The sequence below is a fragment of the Miniopterus schreibersii genome (assembly GCF_964146895.1).
Source record: "Miniopterus schreibersii genome assembly, chromosome: 10".
NCBI lineage: Eukaryota > Metazoa > Chordata > Mammalia > Chiroptera > Miniopteridae > Miniopterus > Miniopterus schreibersii.
The window spans coordinates 8,580,015-8,603,314 of record NC_138110.1 but is presented as its reverse complement, the minus strand read 5'-3'; the positions used below and the strand labels follow the sequence as shown (position 1 = coordinate 8,603,314).

Genomic DNA, 23,300 nt, shown 5'->3' with positions numbered 1-23,300 from the left:
TCTAAAATCCATGCATGCCACTGGTAGGCAGCACCCATCACAGGCACCGGGGATCGGGTTTGCGTCACTCTTGCCTGGGTGCAGTGTGATTGCAGTCGGCATGACCCTTTCCTCCTTTTTTCTCACTTACGCTTCACCTCCCAGCAGCCTGGGTCAATGCGCAAATGAAAGGCAGTCCCGGGAAGATGAGAGCTCTTGCTGGTCTGCCTGTTGGAAAGAAACTGGAATGATTATTTTCCCCTCTCCTTCTCCTGAGCATGTAGAGGCAGGTTTGTTGAAAGTGATAGAAGGGACAACAACATTGGCATTTAAGCTTCTAGGAATGCTGGTTGTTTTTTGTTTTTTTCTGAAGGAGCCTCTGTTCTAGCTCCCCCATGGCCCCTGCTCCCTCTCACTGCTGCTTACGTAGGATAGCTCCAGGGCTGGAGGTTCAGCATGGTGGAGCTGGGTCATGGGCGACCGTGGCAAGTTTCCTATCCTATCTGTAAAACGGGCATAGTGACAGTCCTAGCTGGGCATCCCTGTTTGTTCCCCAGACCCATCTCTGCTCAGCGTGGCTATTAGGGACTGCATCACCCAGGCGTCCGGGCTTGCAAAGGGGGGGCACTGGCAGAAGATGGGTGTTGGGAATTTATTAACCTGTTTCCTTCCTGCTCGGGGCTGCAGCTGTGCATGTCCCTCTGACCACAGTTCCTTCCTGGAAGATGCCTCTACAGCTCCAGGCCTGCGGGTGTATGCTAATATACCAATTTATGGCCTCTCAGCTCCAAGTTCACCCTCCCATACCTCCTCTTGCCATAATGGACAGAGTTCCTTATTAAGCAGCTCTCCTCTGCCTTGCTTGCAACTGAGGGTTTCTCAGTAGAGGGCGCTGGAGGGACACTGCTGCTCCGAGTTTTTAATCCTTTGCTGTCTCTCGGACCCCGTGGTAGAGCATGTCCCCAGGGCCTCGCCAATCAGAGCATTATTGCCTCTCCATGGCCTTGACGATCCCGTCAGGGACCGACACATGGTCCGAGCTACTCCAGTCGGAGTGAGTCTCAGAACTTCTGGCAGGAGCTAATCAAAAGGTATCTTGCTCTTTCCTGTTGGACTTGAACTTGAGACACTGGGCTGCTGAAGCCATGTTGTCACCATGAAGGGAGAGTCCTGAGCTTCCAGGTGGAACAGGAGAGTGAAGCCGACAAGGTGGAGATTGTAGGGTGGAGGGAGACTGACTCCTCCTGACGTTGAGCTGCGCCTGAAGCTGGCACGACCTTGGGGCTTTTCAGCTGTGAGCCTATGAATGTCCTCTCTTCAAACTCTTTGCCCCACCACCACATTTCCTCCCTCCACCCCCCAAGGCAGTTTAAGTTGGTTTTTCTGCTGTTCGGAAACATAATCATCCTGCCTGATACAATACCCATTTTGATCTTTACCAAGTGGCTTTAGGGGGAAACAATTACTGAACAGCTCTTCTTTGCCGGGCACCGGCTGCCTTATCTCATCTAACCGTCTCCCCAGCCTCGCACAGCCCTTAGAGGAAGGCCTTTCCGTTACCCCTTTCCCTAGGCTGGCTTCCTAGGAGTGGAAGCCAGTCATCCACCTTCTCAGGTGGCCGGAGCTGTGTGTCACAGCAGAGGCAAAATCCAGATCCCAAGTAACTGCCTGGAGATGCAGTTCCCCCACGGTCATTACCCACCTGCTAATGAAAAGATCTCCAAATTGTGGTTCTGCCAAGGCTGTTGTCATGAAGTGCGAAAACGCCCTTGCAATCAGCAGCCGTCACCGTGCAGGCAAATGAGAAATGTGTGAAAGTCCCTGGAGGTGCTGGACTAACCCAGGCCCAAGCACGCCCCTGGCATCCGTGTATGCTGTTCATTTATCAAACCCTTTTAGTTGCTGGTAGTTGAGTTTGGGGGGAATGATTACCAATAACGGCAACAGCCACTATTTAATGAGCACTTGCTATGGGCCAGTTCTTTGCTCTTTCCATTCTTTATGTCACTTAATCTTCATGCCACCCCAGTGTGGTGGGTGGCAGGGAATTGAACTTGAGATTCTTTGGCTCTGAAGCCCAAGATCATTCTGTTTGTTCAGGACTCGCAACACTTTCTGCTACTCCAGGCTGTCACATTCACAGAACAGGGTGTGCCTTTTCGGGGTGGTTCAAATTAAGAAAGTGATGCGGATTGAGTCCTCCGAAGACCAGTGTGCCTGGTTGGCGTGAGTGCCACTTTCAGCTCTAGGACACTCGTACTGTTAAAGGTGTCTTGACAGATGCCCAAGTTCACAGGACCCTGCTGGACTTCTCATTCAGACCCAGCCCAGCAGCTCTGGATGGACAGGACCCAAAGGCCAAGGGCAAAGGAACAGAGGGGTTGCTTCTTTCCCGCCGCAGGCTCCCTCCCTTCCCCACTAACACCCCCAGGTACTTGGTTGACTGTCGCTACTGAGTAATTTTTGTGCCTATTACAAAAGAGCCCTGAGCCTCTACAGTGAGGGGGCATTTCCCACTTAATCGACTTGGTGGAGAAATAGCTTCTGTCCATTTAGCAGTGACTTTGGCCACCTATTAGGTAGATTTGTCACTTAGAGAATGATTCTAAGGACTTGTTTTTTCAGTTCCATGTATTTATAATAATCATGATGAAATACAAACAGTTACTGAGTAATGCATACCTAGGATATAGTCCTATCAGGCCATTTTTCCTCCTGTTTTGTTTTAAAGCAAGGCCATTTGGTGGCTTTAAATATATTTCAACAAACTTATTCGCTTGGACTTTTGCAGGTCATTGGGGTAGGCAGCATGTTCTTTTCAGAAAAGAAAGTGAAAAAAATCTTTCAGGCTCTGATTTATGGTCTCAAAACAAAGCCCTATAGTATCTTTTCATACGTTTAATTCAAAATAAAGGATGTTAACGGAGGGCTAAACTCACATGGTAGTGGTTGTCTCCAAGAAGAAATCATTGGGTGACTAGGGGTGTGTGTGTTTGCCCATCAAAATTGTGGTGTCAGTAAACAGGAATAGATGGTAATGAGGTTTCTGCCATGAGCTAGATGAAAAAAATACAGCTGCTATGTTTGTGTATTTTATAGGACTCTGTACAGAAGTAAAGGATTCATGGATTCATTTATTCAGCAAATATTTACTAAGCACCTACTATGTGCCAGGTGCTGTTCTAGGCTGGGAATGCTGCTGCGAAGGTCCCAGAGTTGACCATCTAGTGGAAAGAGAAAGACCATGAGCAAATAAATACATAGTGTTGGGTGACAATACAGGTTTCAGAGAAAGACAAAGCAGGGTAAGGGGTCTGGGTGTTTTGAAATATAGATTTTATTATTATTCAGGTGTGGCAAGGCCAATAGATGAGATGACTTCCACTGAAAAGACATTTTGTTATACTCACAGATCCCGAGAGGAGGGGGCCACACCATGAGGACCCCAGGGGGAAAGCAGCAGGGCCTGTCTGAGGCAGAGAGGCTGGGGGACCAGTGGGCGCGAGCCTTTACTGTAGTTTTTGAGGGAAGGAATGGGCAAGGCAGGTAGCAGGCTTAGGATTGGCTAGATTGATTTCAGTGGCCCTAGGGCATGGGGGCTGTCCCCGCAGGTGTGATTAGGGTGATTAGGCAGGTGGCTAGTGGCCTGGAGTGTGAGAGCCTGATAAAGAAGGTGGCCTGGATTGGTTGGTTTGTATTTGAAAAGCATGCTGTTACTATCTCTAGGAATTGGCTAACCCTGAGGTGGGGGGTGGGGGGGCAGGGGAAGAGCAGTCTCTTTAGGGTCTGCAAGGCTCCAGATATCAAAGCATCAGAATACAGAAAATAAGAGACCTGCTTAACACACCAGGGCTATGCTGAGAGTGTGATCTTTTATACAGGGTTGCAGGGAAGAGGTCAGAGAAGGCCTCTCTGTTTATGTGACATTTGAGCAGAGATCAAATGAGGAGATGGAGCGACTGCTGGGGTATATCTTAGGGAAGAGTCTTCTGGGCAGAGCACACAGCAAGTGCAAAGGCCCTGAGGTGGTACTGTCCTTGGTCTGTTCCATGAACAGAGGAGGTTGGTATAGCTGAAAGGAGAGACGAGGGAGAGGCAAGGAGACCAGGTCAGGGAGGTGGGGCCAAAAGGGACTCTGGTTTTGACTGTGAGTGGGATGGGGTATCACCAGTTCTTTTGCTATAAGCAGAGGATGAGCATGGGCTGACTGCTTCTAACAGGGTCCCTCTGCTGTTGTACAAGAGTGGATGGAGAGGGAGACGAGAGCACGGGGAAACCAGGGAGGAGGCTCCGGCAACAATCCAGGTAGGAAAGAATGAGGCTGGACCAGTGGGGGAGGCAAGTGCACCCCATCGTTTCACATGTGCAGACATTTTATTCTGTGTCTTCTCCACCAAACTATCGGCACCTCTGGGGCAGGGGCTGAGTCCAGTTCTGTTGTGTCTGTTTTGTCCCCAGTTGCTTTGATAGAGCCAGTTTCAGGGTAAGGTCTCAGGAAATGTTTATTCAAAGAATGTCTACTTTGCACACCTGAGTTTTCTCTCTGGGAGGAAGGGTGCTCCCAGCAGGGACGTGTTTCTGTGCCCACATGTTCCCCTGACAGCTGGAGGAATGTCCGGGTCTTCCCTAACTCTGGGCCTTTGCACTGGCTGTTCTCTCTGCTTGGATCACTGCCTTTCCCTCTCCCCCAGGTCCCTTTTCAATGTCACCTTCTCAGAGAGTCCTTCCCTGACCCTCATAAGTGACTGCTCTCCACCTCCTCAAGGCCCCTCAGTCTGCCAGGCCACCCTGGGCTCACCATCAGAAATTACTTTCTTCCATTCACATGTCTCCCTCCCCATCACTGTGTGGGTCCCATGGAAACAGGGGCCTGGTTCTGAAATGCTCGCTGGGGTAGGAGGTGGTATGGGTGCCCATCTCGATCCCCTTCAGTGGATGGGGTGCCCATGCTCAGCAGCTGTGGGTGCAGGTGCTAAATCCCACTTGCACTTCTTGGGAGATGCCCTGGGCTGATTGGTGCTGTGTCGCTGGATAAGCCAGGGCACTGGGACAGGACTAGAACTAGGAATTGGCAAGACAAAGGCTGATCTTCTATTTAAAATTTTGATATTTTGTTCATCGTGGATTTCTGGCATTAATCTTGATTTTTAAAAATACTGCATTAAAACATAATTTATCTTTAAAAAAAAATCCTCACCCAAGGATATTTTTTCCATTGCTTTTCAGAGAGAGTACATGGAGGAGAGAGAGAGAGAGAGAGAGAGAGAGAGAGAGAGAGAAACATCAATGTGAGAGACACTGATTACTTGCCTCCAGCTCGAGCACTGACCAGGGCTGGGGATCGAGCCTGCAACCCAGGTACGGGCCCTTAACCGGAATTGAACCCGAGACCCTTCAGTCCGGGGGCTGATGCTCTAACCACTGATCCAAACCAGCTAGGGCAAAACATAATTTATCTTGATCACTGAGTTTTGTTGTTGTTTGTTTTTGGCTCTGCCTGAAATTCGGAGTCCAAGGTGAAAAGTCCCAACCCTGCTCTGAGGTGGGGCCTGAGAATCTGTATTGTTAGATCAGCCTTCCCAACCCTCTACTGTGAGTCTTGCAGAATCAATGAGCTAAGTCAGAGATGAAGGACAACCCTGTTACTTAAAATGTAAAACAAACTGGAAATTTGCTGTTTCCCTTAGAGCAGTGATCTTCACACACTGTCCTGGCTGTGTGGAGTTAGTCGCCTGCACCAGGGTCAAAAGAGAGGCTCCTTTAGAGCAGGGGAAGAGACTGTGGCCCACATTCAAGCAGAACAGCCCTTATTCAATCTGACTCATAGCAGGGCTTTCTGCATCTGAGTTCACATTGTTGAAAAAACGTGGAAAAGCCACGTCATCAATTTGGTCACAGTCCTAGAGGTGGCCAGTTAGGTGCCTTGAGGCCTCCTGATTCTTAATTAGGGCCAAGGGCCCTTCAGCCCCACTCTGGGTGTGCAAATCAGCATCTAGAGCCCCTTTGTCCCTCAAGAGGGACCTTGAGAGGTGCCTAAGTCGGGGCCTCTGCCTCAGCCGTCAGCTGTGGTCAGAATCTTTGCAAGATGCCAGAAGTCTTGACCCTCTGTGACCTCAGCTCCTCCCTGCACAACCAGCCTAAGCCTCTGTCCTCAGTATTGGTGGGGGGTCCTTTCCAGAGCTGCCCCTTTGGAGCTTCTCCTCCACTCCAAACAGCATTTGCATTCCATCCTGTTGAATTTTAAAGGGCTCCATTTTATACCTCTTTCTGTGTTACGTTTCTATTTAGCATTTTCAATTGTCTCCTGTCTCGTAGCCACTTTGGAGGGGAGGAAAAGGTCATTCCATAAATCTGAGGTGCTATTACTCTGATGGCAGTGCCGACTGCTTTGACACTCCTGGGCTGGGAAGGTAGAGCTAATTAGTCAGAAAACTTACTTTTCAGGCGTGACTCATGGAAGCAGGTATCAGGGGAGCCTTTAACGAGGCCCTCGTGACTCGAATGATATTTCCACTCTGCATCACTGCATGTAGATTGTGATATTGTGCTGAATGCCCTGCTCTTCAACCCCTGGGGGGAGAGAGAGGTGCTCAGAAGCCCACATCAAATGTTAAAAGCAGAGGCCTATTTTATGGCCCTCTTTCCCTTCATTTTTCATTCATTCATTCAACAAGTGTTTACTGAGCACCTACTAGGTGCCAGTCCCTGTGCTGGGTGCTGGAGGTCAGTGGAGAGCCATGTGGTCGAGTCCCAGCTAGCGTAGCACTGGCCTCCTCCTGCTGGAGATGGACCATAACTGAGTGGCAGAGAAATGAACAAGGGGATTTCAGAGGCTGACACATGGATGAAAAAGTTCAAGCAGGTTAGGAGAGACAGTGGCGATGGCAGAGGTGAGGGAGGGGACTCTTTAGAGAGGCGGTCAGGGAGGTGATGGGAAGGAGCCAGCCATGCAGTGTTCTATAGGAAGGGCATTCCCTGCAGAGGGATCACAGGTGTGAAGGCTCTGAGATGGGAATGGGCAGGCTAGGTTCAGGGATGGGCGAAGTGAGTGAAACAGAGGTGGGAGCTGGAGCGGAGGGCGGGGCCCACATCATGCAGGGCACTTGGGTTTTCTTCTCAATGTGATGGACAGTCCCTGGCAGATTTCAGAAGGCAGTCAGTGATGAGGTTTGTTTTAGAGCATGCTTTATGCTGCTGGCCAAGCGGGGGGGCTGTGGCCCGGGATGAAGAAGAAAGTGACACTGCCGTACCTGTGAGGGGGAAGGCGGGCTGTGACTGTGACCTGGGGGTGGAGCCCCCTCACCGTGTCTAGCGCTGAGGGGCTCTGACCCCTGAGTGCTGAGTTAATCTGGTGGGCTGGCCTGGGGTTCCCACTCCTGTGGGCCATCCACAGTATATGAGGTCAGGTGGTGTTCCCGGTGGTGGGTGCTCTGTCGGTCTTTGGGGGACATGGGGAGTCCTTTGGGGGCTTCAGGCTATGCTCTTCAGACTGCCCAGGGAACCACAACCCACCTTCTTGAAGCATCACCCCCACTCTAGGTTTAGATTTAGATACAGGTAAATACTTTGAAGTGTTTTTTTTTTTCAAATATTCAAATAAATGTGGAATAGAATTAAAAATACACACTCTTTTTAAAAGATAAAATGAAGCAATTTCACCTTCGTAGTCAGCAATGCTGACAGGCCCCTTGGTGTGCGCTCAGCCGTGAGGGGTTCCTTGGGGAAAAGTTTGAGAATACAGGTCTGACCGTGCAAAATAGGAGAAAAGAGGACAGGAGAGAAGGAAAGAGGGAGTTGAAGAGAAACGAGGGCGAGGGAATGAGGTGTTTACTGGCAACTTTCCCAAAGCTCTCTGGCCCCTCCGTTTCCCGCCAACCCCACGGGCCCACCAGGCCCTCTTCCTCTGGCCCCACGCTGGCTGGCCCTGCTGGGAAGTACACGTGCCTTTCTTAAGAGCCCACGGAAGGCGTCCTCTCCTCCCGGGTTTCTCTAACTGCATAGGATCCACAGTAAAGACAGACACGCGGCTGCAGCCGTTTGCATTTTTTTCTCGAGCAGACCCATAAAGCAAGGCTTTGCTGGGCACGGGATTTACATGGCGGGAGGAACAAGCCACCTCTTATCGAGGGAAACAGGCTCGAGGGCTGGGGCGGGCGGGGGGACCGTCGCGGCTGTGTGCTGGGCTCAGGACCAGCTCCGCTGGCCGAGGAGGGCAGGGACCCGTCTGTGATGTTGTGAACATCCCCCCTGGGGCGTGGACTGGGTCGTTCCTCGGCCAAGGCCATGTTCCGAATCAGCACGTGCCTTCGAAGGCTTCTGCAGTGAGGGCAATAGCTCAAGCCGCAGAGGGCAGGCAGGGCTGGGGGCCTGGTGGTGGCGGCGGGGGCGGGAGTGTCCTCGGGGCTCAGTTCTTGTCTCTGGTGTCTGAGGAGGCACTTCCAAACAAGATGTCGCTGTCCTGGGACATGCCGCTCAGCTGCGACTTGGTTTTGATGAGGAACTGGGCCCTCCGGAACATGACCCGCTCCTGCTCCTGCTTGAGCTCCAGGTAGGAGCGGGAGAAGGTGTGGAAGATGGAGGTCACGGGGAAGGCCATGAGGAGGATGCCGCTCAGGATGCTGCTGAGCGCCACCACCTGGCCCGGCGTGCTCCTGGGGACCATGTCGCCGTAGCCCACAGTTGTCATGGTGATGACAGCCCACCAGTAGCAGGCGGGGATGCTGGTGAACTCCTGGCTATTGGCCATCTCGTTCTCGATGACATAGAGGAGGGGGGCAAAGAGTGCGATGGCCACGCAGAGGAAGAGCAGCAGGAGCCCGAATTCGCGGGTGCAGCGGCGGGCCGTGAGTCCCAGCGTCTGCAGGCCCAGGGAGTGGCGGGCCAGGCGCATGACATACAGGATGCGCAGCGCCCGCAGGACCCGCAGCACCAGCCCCACCTTGTCCAGGTAGCTGTTGCCTGCGCCCGGCTTGCGGCGGCCCGAGGCGGCACCGTCCACCAGCAGCGTGATGTAATAGGGCAGGATGGCCACCAGGTCGATGAGGGTCAGCGGGCTCCGCAGGAAGGTGAACTTGCTGGGCGCCTGGATGAACCGCAGGAGGAACTCGAGGGAGAACCAGCCCACACACACCGACTCCACGATGAAGACGTTGTGGCACATCTGGGAGCACTGGCCCTGGGAGAGGGGAGAGTCCCCGGAGAGGTCAGCGGTCCCGCCAGCAAGGAGTACCAAGTCTGCCCTGCGCGGGGTGCTGTGCCACCTGGATGGAAGGTGGTCTGGGCACTGCCACCCTGCCTCTCTGTGTTGTATGGCCCTGGGGCTGCTCTCTAGTTACGCTAACTCCCGGGGCAATCGCTAGGGCTTGAGGTGTCACCTTGATGCTGACCATCTCTCTCTCCAGCCCAGGCCTCACCCCTGAACTTTAGATTCCAGATGGGCTGGGCTGCCTCCTTGATGTCACCCCTGGGGTGTTTGATGGGATTCGCTAACCTCTCATGTCCCAAACTGGCTCGTGATTCCTTTTAAAATTTATTTTTATTGAGGTATAGTTAACATATAACATTGTGTAAGTTTCAGGTGTCCACGTGCTGATCTGACACATCCACATATTGCAGCATGGCTACTACCGTAGAGCTGACCTCTATCACACAACATAAATATCATTTCTTTTTCTGGTGGGGACAATTAAGATCTAGTTTTTTTACAGAGCTGTACACTTGGAACCTGTATAATTTTATTAACCAATGTCACCCCAGTAAATTCAATAAAAATTTTAAAAGGTCTAGTTTCTTTGGGCTCCTGATTTCACCGCATGTGTTTCCCCTTATTAGCAAGCAGCAATCTCACCTTCCCTGTTTGGCTCAGGACAAGACTTGGCCTCACCCCGACACCTCCCATGTAATCCTCAGCAAATCCCATTGGCTCTTTATTTAAAATGATTCCAGAATCAAACCACTTCTCACTATTTCCACTGCCCCAACCCTGGTCTAGCCACCATCCCCTCACCTGGACAGACGTCGGCAACCCGTCCCAGGGCTCCCTCATTCCTATGACCCGTTTTGCACAAATAGCAAGTGGGACCTGAGCACATGAGTCAGATCCTGGCCCTCCTTGCTTGGCACCCTCCATGACTCAGAGGGATGGCACATGTGTCCCAGGACACAAGTGGCCGGATGTCACCTCTCCCACTTCCTCTCCCTCACCCACCCTGCTTGCCTGCTTCAGCTCCTCGGGCCTCCTCACTGTCCCCCCAACAGCCCAGGCTCACCCCCAGCCTGACCTTGACTTTCTCTCCCCGACACTCACATGGCTTTGCTTCAGTATCACCTTCCCAGGGAGGCCTTTGTGACCCCGTTTAAAAATCACCCCTTCCCTTTGTCCTGCACCCTGATTCCCCTTATCCTGCTCCATTTTTTCATAGTGCTTACTATCCTTTAATATGCTTTATAAGTTACTAATTTATCATGTTTATTGTCTATCTCTGTCCCCTGCCCCCTACTCCCTGTCCCAACAGACTGTATCCCCACAGAATGGGGCAGTTTGTTCACCTGTAAAGGCCCTGCTTCTGCAGGTGATCAACTCATATTTGTTACTGGGATGGATGGAAGAGCACTGGACTGGCATTCAGACGGGTGCCAACTCGAGGCCAGGTGGGCAAAGGAAATGGGGGAGGTGAGCCATTGGGGTGGAGGCTGCCGAGAGCTTGCCATCACATACCACCCCTTCCTTGATCGCTGCCCCTGACTCAGTAATTCAGGCTCGAGACAGCCTCATGGAAGCTTTCAGGAAAAGGTAGAAATCTGAAGTTTTACACTAAATCTAGTAGATTTTAAATGTTGTGATAATTTAGTACAAAGAAAACACTCAGTCGGCCTCTCAAACACATCTGCATGCTGGACTTGGCAGGCGGGCTGCCAGCTAATCTCTCCAGAATATAACTGGATAGCTGTGGACCTCAAGTTCAAAGGGGCCTTTTGGCAGAGAGGAAGGTACTGGTGGTTCTAGCCTGGGGCACCTTGTGGTCCCTGGCCACAGCTGGGCCCCTCAAGTCCTGCTCAAATAGTGCTTTCTATAGAATTACATCAGAGATGAACTAATACTTGGCGGGACTCTCAGGCCTCTGGGATGGGAAGCTCACAAGAGCTTTCTCAGTATGTGTCTCACACTTATGGTCACGGGGGTGTCACTGTCCTCCCCCACTGGACTTGAAGCTCCTTGAAGCTGGAAGCCTCGTCCTGGTCACCCTGCCTCCCCTGTGTTGCCTGAATTCAGTAGACACTCAACTGTGTGCTCAAGGAGGAACTGAGCCAGTGAACCCCACTGGTTCCCAAAAGGAAGTCAAAGAATAGTATTGTTACTGAATTATGAAAAAGGCTGAGTGCTATTTTAAAAAAAGCAAGTATCAGAAGTTGAATAAAACAATGGCTTTATTCTTTATTTTCCTGATGAAATCAGGGTCACATATGTTGGAGCTAAAATGAAATCTACACTAATCTAACTAAGTACAGGTACTTCCAGGCAGCTCTCAAATGATGAGCATTTTCTCTGCCGTTTTTTGTTTTGTTTTGGCTGGTGAAAAAACTGAGACACAGAGAGGTTAAGTAACTTGCCTACAGATACACAGCCAGAGTGGAGGAAATATGATTTAAATTCAGGCTGTCTGGCTCTAATCCCACCCTTTTCATTACTTCTCCTTATGCTTATCAATAGTTAATTTTACTGGTCAAGTGCTGTTGATTTAACACTTGATTTTAAAATTCAATATATAAAAAAGTGCCAGAAACCCTTTCTAGGTTATAAATACAAAAGTATTACTACTTCTTCCATAATGTATTTATGTGGAAAGACCCTCATGTGGTGAAAGCTCTAATGTTCCATCAGAGGGTCCATGCAGGGTACACAGCCAGTGCTCAATAAATGCTGGCTGGCACGATATTTATGTTTAGTTCATACCACCATACCCACTTCTCCAATGCTTATACAATTTGTACCTGTCTAAACCTTTTGGTCTGTCTTGAAGCTTGCTCCCAGAAACCCTATGGGTGGGAAAGGGGTCCCAACTCAAAGGCCTGAGGGTCTCACACAGAAGGAGGCTGAACTGGGGAGCAGATGCCCCCTGGACTCAGCTCCCACCGAGAGCTGCTGTGTGGGATGGCTGCTGTGTGGGATGGCCGGCCAGGAGGCCCAACCACATAGATTTTTAACAGGAGCTGGAGTCTGAATTTTTAAACAAAAAATACCTTACTTTTAAATGCTGGGGACCAAGTCAAAATTTTGGGAAGCACAGTGTGGGCCAACAACCCACTTTTGTGGGGCTACATTAGGACTCCGGCTCCATGTGGAACCCATAGTTCTACATTTAAGTACATAGAAGTTGGACTAGTCAGACCTGGGTCTGTTAGCTGCACTGCCTCAGTGTCTTCATCGTCCAGTGGGTGAGAGATTCCCCTCCACTCCCCCAGCAGGGTTGCTGGAAGAATCACTGACAAGACTGGATTCTGGCAGGGCTACAGCCCTGCCCCTGGTTGCTATGAACTGCCTGCTAAGCTGTAGCCCTGAGAATTGAGGACACACCCCAGCCAGGATCTGGAATAAACACTTTGCATGCATTGTCTTATTTAACACAGAGAAATGCTCACTATTTGAAGACACGTGCACGCACACTTACCTATCACAAAAATTCTATTCCGAACCCAGAAAATGTTACTGGGTTATTTTTCTACAAGGGAATTAGGAAGGTTGAGAAAGGACTTAAATCGGTGAAATAAATGTTGATGATATATGTCATGCGCTTAGCTCAGGGCCAGGCACATCATAAATCACATCATCCATGTATTCACTCATTCATTCATTCACTCACTCATTCATTCATTCAGCAGAGAGTGGCCGAGTGCCTTGCGGTGCTGGATACTGTTCTGGACACTGGGGCGCAGGGTCTAGGCCAGGACAGGCACGGAGCTCATCTCTCAATGTGAAGGTGGACAGCAGCATGTAAGCACGACGTCAGGAGGGGCGGGGGATGCTACTCAGCCAGCACGGTCAGGGAAGGCCTCCTGGAGGAGGTGACTGCGCGCTGTGAAGCATGCGGGCTTCTGAGAGGAGGCGGCCTGGCAGACAGCTTTGTGCCCGGGCCTGAGGGACCGTCCCTCCCGAAAGGAGCCTCCCCGCACGTGGCCGTGGGCTCTTACCTGCTCTTCCTCCTCCCTCAAGCTGGGCAAGGTGCTGATGGAGAGATTGACGGCGGTGATGGTGACGAAGAGCACCGACAGGCAGGCAAACACCTTGCCCGGCAGCCCCGAGTGCGGCCTCTCCACCATGTCCCGCAGCCTCCGCATGCAGGGTCCCAGGTGGCCCTCGCCCTCCGCCTGGCCCTCGCTGTCCTGGCTGTCGCTGTCCAGCGGGCCCTCCTCCTCCTCGCGCTCGGCCATCTCGGCGAACTCCTCCATCTTCTGCAGGTAGCGGCGCTTGCAGCAGCCGTCCAGGTGGTCCTCGGCGATGCCCCAGTAGAGCAGCTCCTCCTGGAAGGACAGGGCGCACATCTCGCGCAGCAGCCGCAGCTTGCCCGCCCGCAGGAAGGTCAGGATGGTGCCGAAGGCCCCCGGGTTGCGGTCGAAGAAGAACTCGTTGCAGGTGACATCGTAGTCGTCGCACACGTTGAGGATGTCGTCGAAGTTGGTGCAGGCCTTGAGCTGGCCCAGGCGCGTCATCGGGAACTCCTCCAGCGTGGTCCAGGGCAGCGAGTACTTGATGCCGCCCACGTTGATGATGATGCGCCGGCGGCGGTCCTCGGGCGGGCCTCCCTGGCGGGGCTCGTCCTGCGGCCGCAGCTGCTGGGCCCGGCGGTAGAAGACGCCCTTGAGGGACTGGCTCTGCGGGAAGGCCGGGTGGGAGGAGGCATCCGAGGTGCAGCTCAGGGCGCTGTAGTCGTAATCAGAGTTGTCTCCCGGTAAGAGGGTCATTTTGGGTCTTCACATCCCTCTCGGGCCTGGGGGGAAGAAGGGAGGAAAGACCCTCAGTGGCCCCCCGAGTCTCAGCTGACAATGCTGACCCTGCAGATACCTGCTGTTATGGACAGGACTGTGCCCCTCAAATTCATAGGGAGAAGCCCTAACCGGCAATGGGACCATATGCAGAGGTGGGGCCGTGATTAGGTTTAGACGTCATGAGGGTGGGGTCCTCATGGTGGGATTAGTGCCCTTATAAGGAGGAAAGACACCAGAGCCCTCGCCCTCCACCCTGTGAGGGCACAGTAAGGGGCACCATCTACAAGCCAGGAAGAGAGTCCTCATCAGAACCCCACCAGGCTGGCACCCTGATCCCAGACCCCCCCCCCCCAGAGCTGTGAGCAATAGGTGTCTGTCTGTGAGCCACCCAGCTCAGGTGTTTTGTTACAGCAGCCCAAGCTGACTAAAACATTCACTTAAGAGTGAAAATTGCAACACCACCCTTCGGCATTCCCTAAATGTTCCAGTTCCTCCACATCCAGCGCATCTATATAGATATACCACGCGCTGCTGTGTGCCGGGCACTGCCTTAGCACTGGTGATTCACAGCCACACATGAAATCAGACAGGGCCCCACACCCCGCAGAGCTGACGTCCCACTGGACTGTCAGGCCACCTCTGTACTATTATTTACTTAACATTGCATTGTACCTTAGCGCCAACTTTTTGTATTTATTTAGCTTGGAAAGGTAGTTTAGTGTAGAACAGTGGTTCTCAACAAAGGCCAATTTTGTCCCCAAGGAGATACGTGGCAACATCTGGAGGCATTTTTGATTGTCACGTCTGTCTGGTAGATGCTACTGGCATAATACATCAGGGCCAAAGATGCTTCTAAAATTCCTACAATGCACAGGCCAGACCCCACGAGGGAATTATGTTGTCCCCAAGGTCCACAGTGCCAAGGAAAGGCCCTGGTGTTGTGGTTATAAGCATAGACTCTGGAGCCTTATCGCCCGGGCAAGTTACTCACCCTTCATGAGCTTTAATGTCCTCATCTGTGAAATGGGTATAACCATATGACCTACTTCATAGAATTACCAAGACAGTTCAATGAATTATGTACATAAGAATGCTTAATACAGTACCTGGCACATAGGAGGTATGCAATAATTATTATTACTATTTGTATTTATCTTAAAGGGATATCACTCCCATAAGTGGAAAACCTATATCATTTGTCATCAATAAGAGGTAATGTCCAAAGAAATGCACAATTATGGCAGAGTGCCATGTTCATTCATGAATCAGCAAAAGTCCTCTTGAGGATACAGGAGTGAACAAGGACAGGCATGCTTGCTCCTCCAGGAAGCCTTCCTGGGCTTTTCCAGCTAAATCAAGCTCCCTCTGGCCCCACTTCACGGTGCATTTAACTTCACTGTACTTATCCCCCAGTTTTAGAATTACCTGTATGCAAACCTGACTCCTTTATTAGACTCCCTGCTCCCTGGGGGGAGAATTGTACTTGACTCATCTCTTAATCCCTGTGCCCAGCAGCATCGGAGCTTAAAGAAGCGCTTGCTAAATGAGTACATTTCCTGCTGGTGAGGCAACATGTTGAGGGCACTTCTGAGAAACTGAGGTCAAAACACCAGCTTACGTAGACTCCTTCCTTCCCAACCCTCAAAGCTAGAATGAGATTGCTTACTCATCCATAGCTCAAGGGCCGAATTTGGTTCACAAATATTTTGCCTGGCCCGGAGAAAATTTTGAAAAATGAGAAATTTCATGTAAAAATTTATCTTCTTGGTTTCTCTTGAAAACCAGACTGTCTGGCAACATTTGGCCTAAGTTCCAGCTGAGAAATGACTGTCTCCTTTAGGCAGGGTACGCATGCTGTCATCCACCGCAGTCCCCACCTCTCCCTGTTGTCTTCCTGACACCCACTCTACTTCACTCATGTACGTTTCCTTCCTGGCTCCTGTAGGCATTTGAGTTGGAGACCCTCAGATAGCAACAGAGCTCTCCAAAATTAAGCCAATCCACAGAAAAGTAGTAAGAGTCCAATACTTTGCTTTTTAAAAGTGCTGTCCCTCCCCTAGACCCAGTCTCCCCTAGAAGCACATGGTACCAGCAAAATTCATCAGTTCCACATGGAAACCCATTTCCAGTACCTGAGTGTCGATCTGTACTCTGGACATGTTCAAGGAAACCACACACACACACACACACACACACACACCCCTACACCTGTTTGGATGAGAAACAGTGTTTAATAGGCGCCAAGGGGGGGGGGGTTTCCACATTGGAAAGGGGCACTTTCCTAATAGGAATCTTCCTACAAAAGCAAATCATTGCTCATTTATCTTTGGGGAAAGCTAGTTTCTCATACGTCAGGCTGAGACTAGGTTTTGGAAAACTAGGGTATACTTGTGTTTGAAATAAAAATGATTTGACTTCAGAATGTTGAGGATGCTTCTAACTTTACTTAAAATTGGAACCCATCTCCTCCAGCAAAGTCAGGACGCCCTCCCCCCAAGCAGGAGTGACAGGAGTCCCTTTAGGCACTTCAGTGATAATCATCGTCAGCTCTGCTGCTGCATCTTTGACACCAAAGACAAGAGGAAAAATGACGTTGTTTTTTGAAAATGATGGTGGAGGCCGAGGAACGTTCCTCTGATCCTGCAAGCTCCGAGTGCGGCTGTGAACCCCCATGGCTGTAATCCCCTCTGCTCTTGGGGAATTTCTTCTTCCAAGCCCCCCGGCTCTCCCTCCAGCACAAAGCTTCCCCAGTGAGCGATTCCTCCTTTCTCTCTCTCATGACTCATGTTGGTTGTAAGTTAAAGCCTCAGCATCCTGCATGGAAAGTTATCCTGTCTCAGGAGATGGTTTAGGATGGAAAAGAGGGAAAAAGCGAACTTCGTTTAGGCCGCTTGTACCCGGAGGGCCAGACACCTGAATTTGCTAAAGAAGGAATGGGCACACTTCTCCTTGCACCCAGTCAGATGTGTATGGGGGGGGGTGGGGTGGCTCCACGTGCTCTAGACTCCAGCGTCTCCAGCGAAGGTCATAAATCAAACAGGCCCCGAAGTCCTGCTTCTGGAAAAGTAACACCACGTCTCACTCAGCCTGACACTCTTGCAAAAATCTGGTCCTTAAAAATTTCTCTGCCGTGTTGGGTCTGCCACTTGGAGAGCATGATTGATGAGAGTGATTTTACCTCTGAGGGTCTATGGATGCCAGCTGGAGGGACAACATGCTGATCACCCCAAGTCAGGGAAGCAGAAGAGCCCACTGGCTCTGAAGTCAGGAGACCTGGACAACGCCAGTCACTGTGTCTGTCGGGGTGGGGTTGGAGGGGCGGACAAGGGAGATGTGGGAGATGCAGATGGTGGCCTCCTGGAGATGGTACAGGAATTAGAAGCAACAAACTAGATGTAGATTTAGCAACACATTTAGGTCTTAAAAACATGGTGCCGAGTGGAAAAAGAAACAGAAGCTTATAGCGCTATGCTATTTATGTAAATGAACACATACAACATTATATATTTTACGAAGACTCATGTACACAGGGATCTGTATCAACCACGGGAAGGTGCCTGGAGGGGAGGAAAGGGGGACAAGCATGGGGACTGGGGGCTGCAATGAAGAGGCCAATGAACAACAAGGCCCAGCACAGGCCAAGGATGAGAGTGAAGTAAAGACCGTGAACACAACGCTGGGCTTTAATCCGGGTTAAAAAAGGGAGGAAAAAGGAAGAACACAAGGACAACCAAGCCGCCGGCTTCCGAATCGGCCTGGCGCTCAGTGGATAGGTTCCCCGGCCTCTCCCCAGACCTTCTCAACCAGAAGGCCTGCGGGGGGTACCCAGGAGTGGGCGCTTGGACAGGTTCCCTTAGGAAGTCTCACATATGCTCAAGAGAGAAAGAGAAGGTACCATGAATGCCCAGAGGACCCCAGGGGCAGGGGATACAAGAGCTGCTCTGGGCTTTGGAGGGGGGCCCCTTGCCCGGCCTCTCAGTGTCCCTGGGGTTCTGGAAGGCTCTGTGGGTCCCACACTTGGGGAGCTTTCATTGGAGAAGTGGGAACCGTCTGCATGAAAGGAAAACCTTCTGCATTGGGAATGCCTTGCTCGGCTCCCCAGTATGAGCCAGCAGGTCCGCTGACACTCCCAGGCTCTCTCTTCTGTCCTCTTGGGAAAAAGGCGCGGTTCACAAGCAATGACTGAGGGCTGAGTACACATTTCCAAAGACAAACGGTAATTCAGACCATAAGGAGTTCTGAGTGGCAGCCCCACCACGAGGCCGCTCTGTGGCCAGGGTCTGACTCCGGGTGGGAGTGCACAGCCTGGTGGGGGTAGGAGGGGGGAGCAGGAAGGGACTCTGCTCTTCCATCCTATGCCATCCTCAGGGACAGGAGCTCTCTGTCCCTCTCGTAAGTGGGAGGGGGGCTGCAGAGAGGCCTAAGCAGTCATAGCGCTGTAACAGCAGCAATCACAGCCTCCCCTAATTGCACACCAAGTGCCCGGAACTGTGTAAGAGCCTTAATTGTGTGAGCCACACTCTCCCCTAAGAGGTAGGCTTTACCGTCACCATCACCATTTTGCAGATGAGGAAACTGAGGCTTCGAGAAGTGGAAACTCAGAGCTCTGAGGATAAGTGATGAAGCCAAAATCAAACTAGGTCTGTGGGCCTCCAAACCCAACCTCTCCGACTCTGCATTTTTCCTGCCTCCCCAGAGGTATTTTGGAGTGGGAGCCAGAGTTCCTTTTTTCTGGGGTGCGTGTCTCCACCACTTGGGTCTCTCGTCTCTGTTTTCTTCAGACAAGCTCTTGGATGGTCTTTAAGGGTGAGGAGAAGCAGGCAATTGCTTGTGGCAGGGGAAACATCTTTATTCCTATTGTGCATTTGCACCAGAGCAGAGTAAGAAATCAACAAAATGCCTGCTTTTGTCAAATTCTGAGTTGCTGTTTCGGCCTCCGGGCAGCAGCTCTCCTGTGGCACCAGCCAGGGGTGAGGTGGGGCCTCTGTCTCACCATTTACTAGCTGTGTACCCCTAAGCAAATGGCCTCACCTCTCTGTGCCTGAGCATCCTCAGCTGTAAACAGGGGTAGTCATTGTACCGGCCGTGTAAGCGCTTGCAGCTTATGTGCTTGCTAGTATGGCTTTTGTGCCGCAAGCTCAACCCCATCCCTCCCCTGGCATTTCCTTTCTTCCAGGAGGAACGTGAGACAGAAAGCACCTTCCAGAGGCTGGACTTCAGTGCTGGCTCTCCCTCTCACCTGGCACTGAAGTCAAGCTACTCACATGGCCAAGCCTCAGTTTCCCCATCTGTAACATAAAATGATGAGACACACCCCCATGGTAGGCAAAATAATGGTCCCCCAAAATGTCCCCACCCTCATCCTGGAACCTGAGAATATGTGACCTTATCTGTGACAAAAGAGATTTTTGCCGGTGTGATTAAATGCAGGATCTTCAGATGGGGAGAAGATCCGGATGGTCTCAGATTGTCTGGTGGGCCTTGTGTAATCACAAGGGTATTCACAGAGGGAGGGAGGAGGGTCAGAGTCAGAGATGTGATGATGGAAGTGGAGGTTGGGGTGATGTGGGGCCGGGAGCCAAGGATGCAGGCAGCTTCCAGAAGCTGGAAAAGGCAAAGAAATGGATTTTCCCCCAGAAGGAGCACAGCCCTGCACACCCCTTGATTTTAGCCCAGAGACCCATTTTGAATTACTGATCTCCCCAAACTGGAAGACAATAAATCTGTTGCTTTAAGCCACTAAATGGGTGGTAATATGTGGCAGTAGTGAACTAACACAGCCTCCAAGGCAACTTCCTAAAAGAAAAGCATTTCTTCCCCGAGCTCCTGGGGCGTTGGTTCCTTCTCACACCATGATTCTCAACCTGTTTCATTCCCTAAGTCCAAGCAGGTGTCAGGGGACCCACTGATCTCTCCATGCTGCTCTTCCCCTGCGGGTGCAGCTCCCTCCGTCAGGGTTAGGGCTGCTGGCCGAGATGACTCAGACTTGGGTGATGCTGCATTAATCTCCAATTAAAGCGTTAATCAAAATGGCCAGATCCTGGCATGCTGAATCTCTCCGTGAGATGCTGTACCCATGTGGAGAATCTTTCCTAGCTGCCTGCCGTCCGTCCACCCTCATTATAATCTAACCAGGCTGGACCTCTGTCTGGCTTCTTTTGAGCTGGGACGAAGTTCCTGGGAGCTGGGCTCTTCCCTCCACCCCCCACCTGCCCCCACATAAGTAAATGTGCCAGAGTCACCCCCCCCCAAATAAAAAAGACAGAGGCAGCCTCCAGAGCAGCTACTGCAAAATAACACCAAATGCACGTTTGCCTTCCACCAGGAGGTGTTTTGGGGTGCAAGCCAGAAGGTCCTTTTCTATTTGTCTCCTTGCAAGGTGAAATTTGGGAACACAGGCATAAGCAGAGGAGCAGGCTTGGGGGAGCAGTGGGGACCTTGGGACAGCAGGAAGGGGACACCTGCTTAAATAACCCCTCAGTTCTTTTCCCTTTGTAAGTGTTAAGGCTGCAGTCTCTAGAGTAAGTGGGGTGCGGAGGTGAGGAAGGGAGGAGGGACAGCATGGTGGTGCCTGCCTGCCTGCCCGGGAGGCAGGCGCGGTGTGAGGCGCCCGCAGAGCAGGGGAAAATCCAAGGCACAGTTCAGATCCTATCTGTAGCACATTCACTCTATGTTCTGATTTTGTTAATCAAACACAGCCTGCTATATAATAAAAATGGCCAACAGTGATTGAGTGCTTGCAGCTAGACTTTCTTGCCTCTCCCTTTCTGTTTCGAGTGGCTCTTCCAGCCACCATTTCCCACTCGGGCTCCATTTCTGGGTTTATGGAGTCAACCAAGAGAGCTCCCCAGACACCTCTATCTTTGACAACTGGAAATGTTGACTCTTCATCACACACAAGAAAAGGGGTGTGGAGAAAGGATAGCCCAGTCAAGACACCCTTCAGGGGTCCAGAAGGTTAATTTCTTCCAGCTCAGGACACACCTCTCTGTTCTTCTGCTCCCTGGGGCATCTCCCTCGCCTCCAGCCAGAGCCCAGTTGTGTGTTGGTGCAAAGAATTCCAGGTGGCAGTGGGACCAGAGCCTGGCTCCCAGAACTGCCCCAGTCAGCCCCAAGCCAGCCTGAGTTCTCAGGCCTCGATACAGGAATCAGGGCTGTCTTGTTTCCAGCACATTCATGGTTCCCATGGGGTTGGAGTGTGTCTCACAACAGACATCCTTCTGCTAGAATGGGCTGGTTAGGAAATGACTGCTGAGGGCAATCTCCAGGGGCCATCCCTGCCCATCTTTCAAACACTTTCCCCTCTCAGCAGGTGCACAGGACAGGGGACCAAGCTCAGGCCCAGTAGAGCCTGAGAAGTCCATACCCTGGCTTTGTGCCCCTTCCCTGGCCCCAGTATGGGGGTTGGTCTCCAGCAGTGGCAAACTTTCCTTGGAGATATGCTCCAGTGAGGCTCCCCATAGTGACTCTGACTGCAGTCATGTGTGTGGGTATCAAACACCCTAGTGACAAACCACTGCTCAGATTCACAGAGGCAGGAGCCTCCCCCTATCCCCTCCCACCCCACCTGCAATGAATCAGAGCAACTCCTGCTCCCTCCTCTCACCTCCCCCTGAACTTCTCTCAAGGTGTCAGCAAAAGGGGGGGTGGTGTCTCTGCGTCTGTCTCATCCACCTGGGTGACTTTGGTGCCTGACACCCTGGGAGTGCTTAAGAATAGCAAGTGCTTAAGAAAATGCCTGCTGAATGGACAACTAATTTATAGACTCCACGGGTGGGAGCCTGCCTTCACCTGCAATGTTAGATCAGTGTTTCTCAACCCTACCCCCCACTCCCACCCTCCCTAAGGAGCCTCTTAAAGACCCCTTCCTTCTACCCAAGAACCTGTTCCAGACTCCCTTTGCCCCTTGGGACTGAATGCATTCGATGCCCAAGGAAGGGCCATTCTACAACCTGTCCAGTCACTTTCTGCCCTGCACACATGGGGCTGCTAGACACAGCCACCCCCACAGGCTGGGGGCTCTTGGAGGGCGGGGCTGGGTCTTTATTCTGAATTCTCTTAGGCTGCAAGCTGCCTTCCACCGGACCCAACCTCAACCCCTCCTTCTCCCCCCTTGTTCTCTCCCCAGCAGAGGCCTCAGAAACTGTTTGTTAAATACATGAAATGATTTAGGCTCTTGGCATGGTAAGCTGTGCATAGTAGGTGCTCAGCCAATCTTTGTCCAAACCACGAACGAATGAATGAACTCTCTTTCCTCTCTCATCCCCAAACTCCAATCCATCCGGCTGAGCCTCTCCTGAGCACGGGGACCCTGACGCTGAGGTGGTGACCACCCACCTTCTCCACCAGGTACTGGAGCCTCAGGTTAAGAGTTGTCTCGGAATCCCCAGCGCCTAGCACACAGTAGGCACTCAACAGAAACTTGTGGAGCTCGTGAATGACTCAGTAAAGCCCACGGGTGGGAAGCTCCGTTCCGTGCCTAAGGACGGAGTGAATGAGCGAGTGACAGACGCCCCCTCCCACCCCCCGGCGCTCCCTCCTCCAGATTCCGCAAGGCGGCGAGACCCCTCGGCCTCCGCCCGCACGCCCCCCTCCCGCCCCCGCCCGGAGGTCCCGCGCTTCCCACCCGCGTGCCCCCTCGGGAAACACCCACGCTGGTCCCGCGCCGCGCGCCCCTCCGCAGGTGCGCCCAGGTCCCCCGCCGCGCAGCCGCCCCTCGGCGGGCGGCGAGGTCCGCGCAGGGCGCCCCGCGCTGCCCGGCCCGAGTGTGCGGGCGCGGGGGCCGGCCCGCGAGGCTGCGGAGCGCAAAGTTCCCACCTCAAGTTGCCGTCGCGGCGTCCCCGCCTCGGAGTTGGCCGGGCCGCGGCTCGCGTCCCCCGGGCTGCCAGCGGGTCCCAGGCGAGGACCAGGAGGCAGGGGGCTGGTGGCCTCCCGGGACGCCCCTGCCGCCTCCCGGAGCCGCCCGCAAACTTGGGCGCCCGACCGGCTCCGCTCCCGCGCTCTGACCCAGGGCCGCGCGCCTCTGCCTCGCCGTCCCCGCCGGGCTCCTATGCGCCCCGAGCGCCGCGCGGCAGCCGCCGAGGGAGGGAGCGGGGAGGAGGCGGGGCGCGGGGCGGGGCTGCGCGCGGGGCGGGAGGGGCGGTGGCAGGAGCGCGGCGCCCGCCTCGCCCGGCGGCGGGGAGGGGGCCGCTCGCCGGGGCGCCGGGTGTCCGTCCGGGCGTCCGGCTCTGGAGCTTTGCCCCGGCTGCGCGCGCGGCGCCCCTCCCGCCTCCTCCTTCCCCGCCCTCCGCGCTCCGGGCCCTCGGTTCCCGCGCTCCGCCGCGCCGGGGCTGCGGGCG

General features: G+C 52.7%; 1 protein-coding gene across 1 annotated transcript; it reads right to left on the bottom strand.

Annotated features, from left to right (window-relative positions):
• Window positions 1-7,564: 7,564 nt before the first annotated feature.
• Window positions 7,565-22,980, bottom strand: KCNG1 (potassium voltage-gated channel modifier subfamily G member 1). Its single transcript, XM_081149422.1, has 3 exons — window positions 22,780-22,980; window positions 13,168-13,964; window positions 7,565-9,154 (listed from the first exon to the last, which is right to left on the bottom strand). The coding sequence occupies exons 2-3, from the start codon at window positions 13,936-13,938 to the stop codon at window positions 8,384-8,386; spliced, it is 1,542 nt and encodes a 513-aa protein (XP_081005548.1). The 5' UTR covers window positions 13,939-13,964; window positions 22,780-22,980; the 3' UTR covers window positions 7,565-8,383.
• Window positions 22,981-23,300: the final 320 nt, after the last annotated feature.

What these genes read in the sequence shown, in the direction of transcription:
- KCNG1 (XM_081149422.1), bottom strand. Translation starts at nt 13,938, where the DNA reads ATGACCCTCTTACCGGGAGACAACTCTGATTACGACTACAGCGCCCTG. An exon ending in TGAGGGAGGAGGAAGAGCAG is followed by an intron (nt 9,155 to 13,167) that starts GTAAGAGCCCAC and finishes CCCCTCTCCCAG; the next exon opens with GGCCAGTGCTCCCAGATGTG.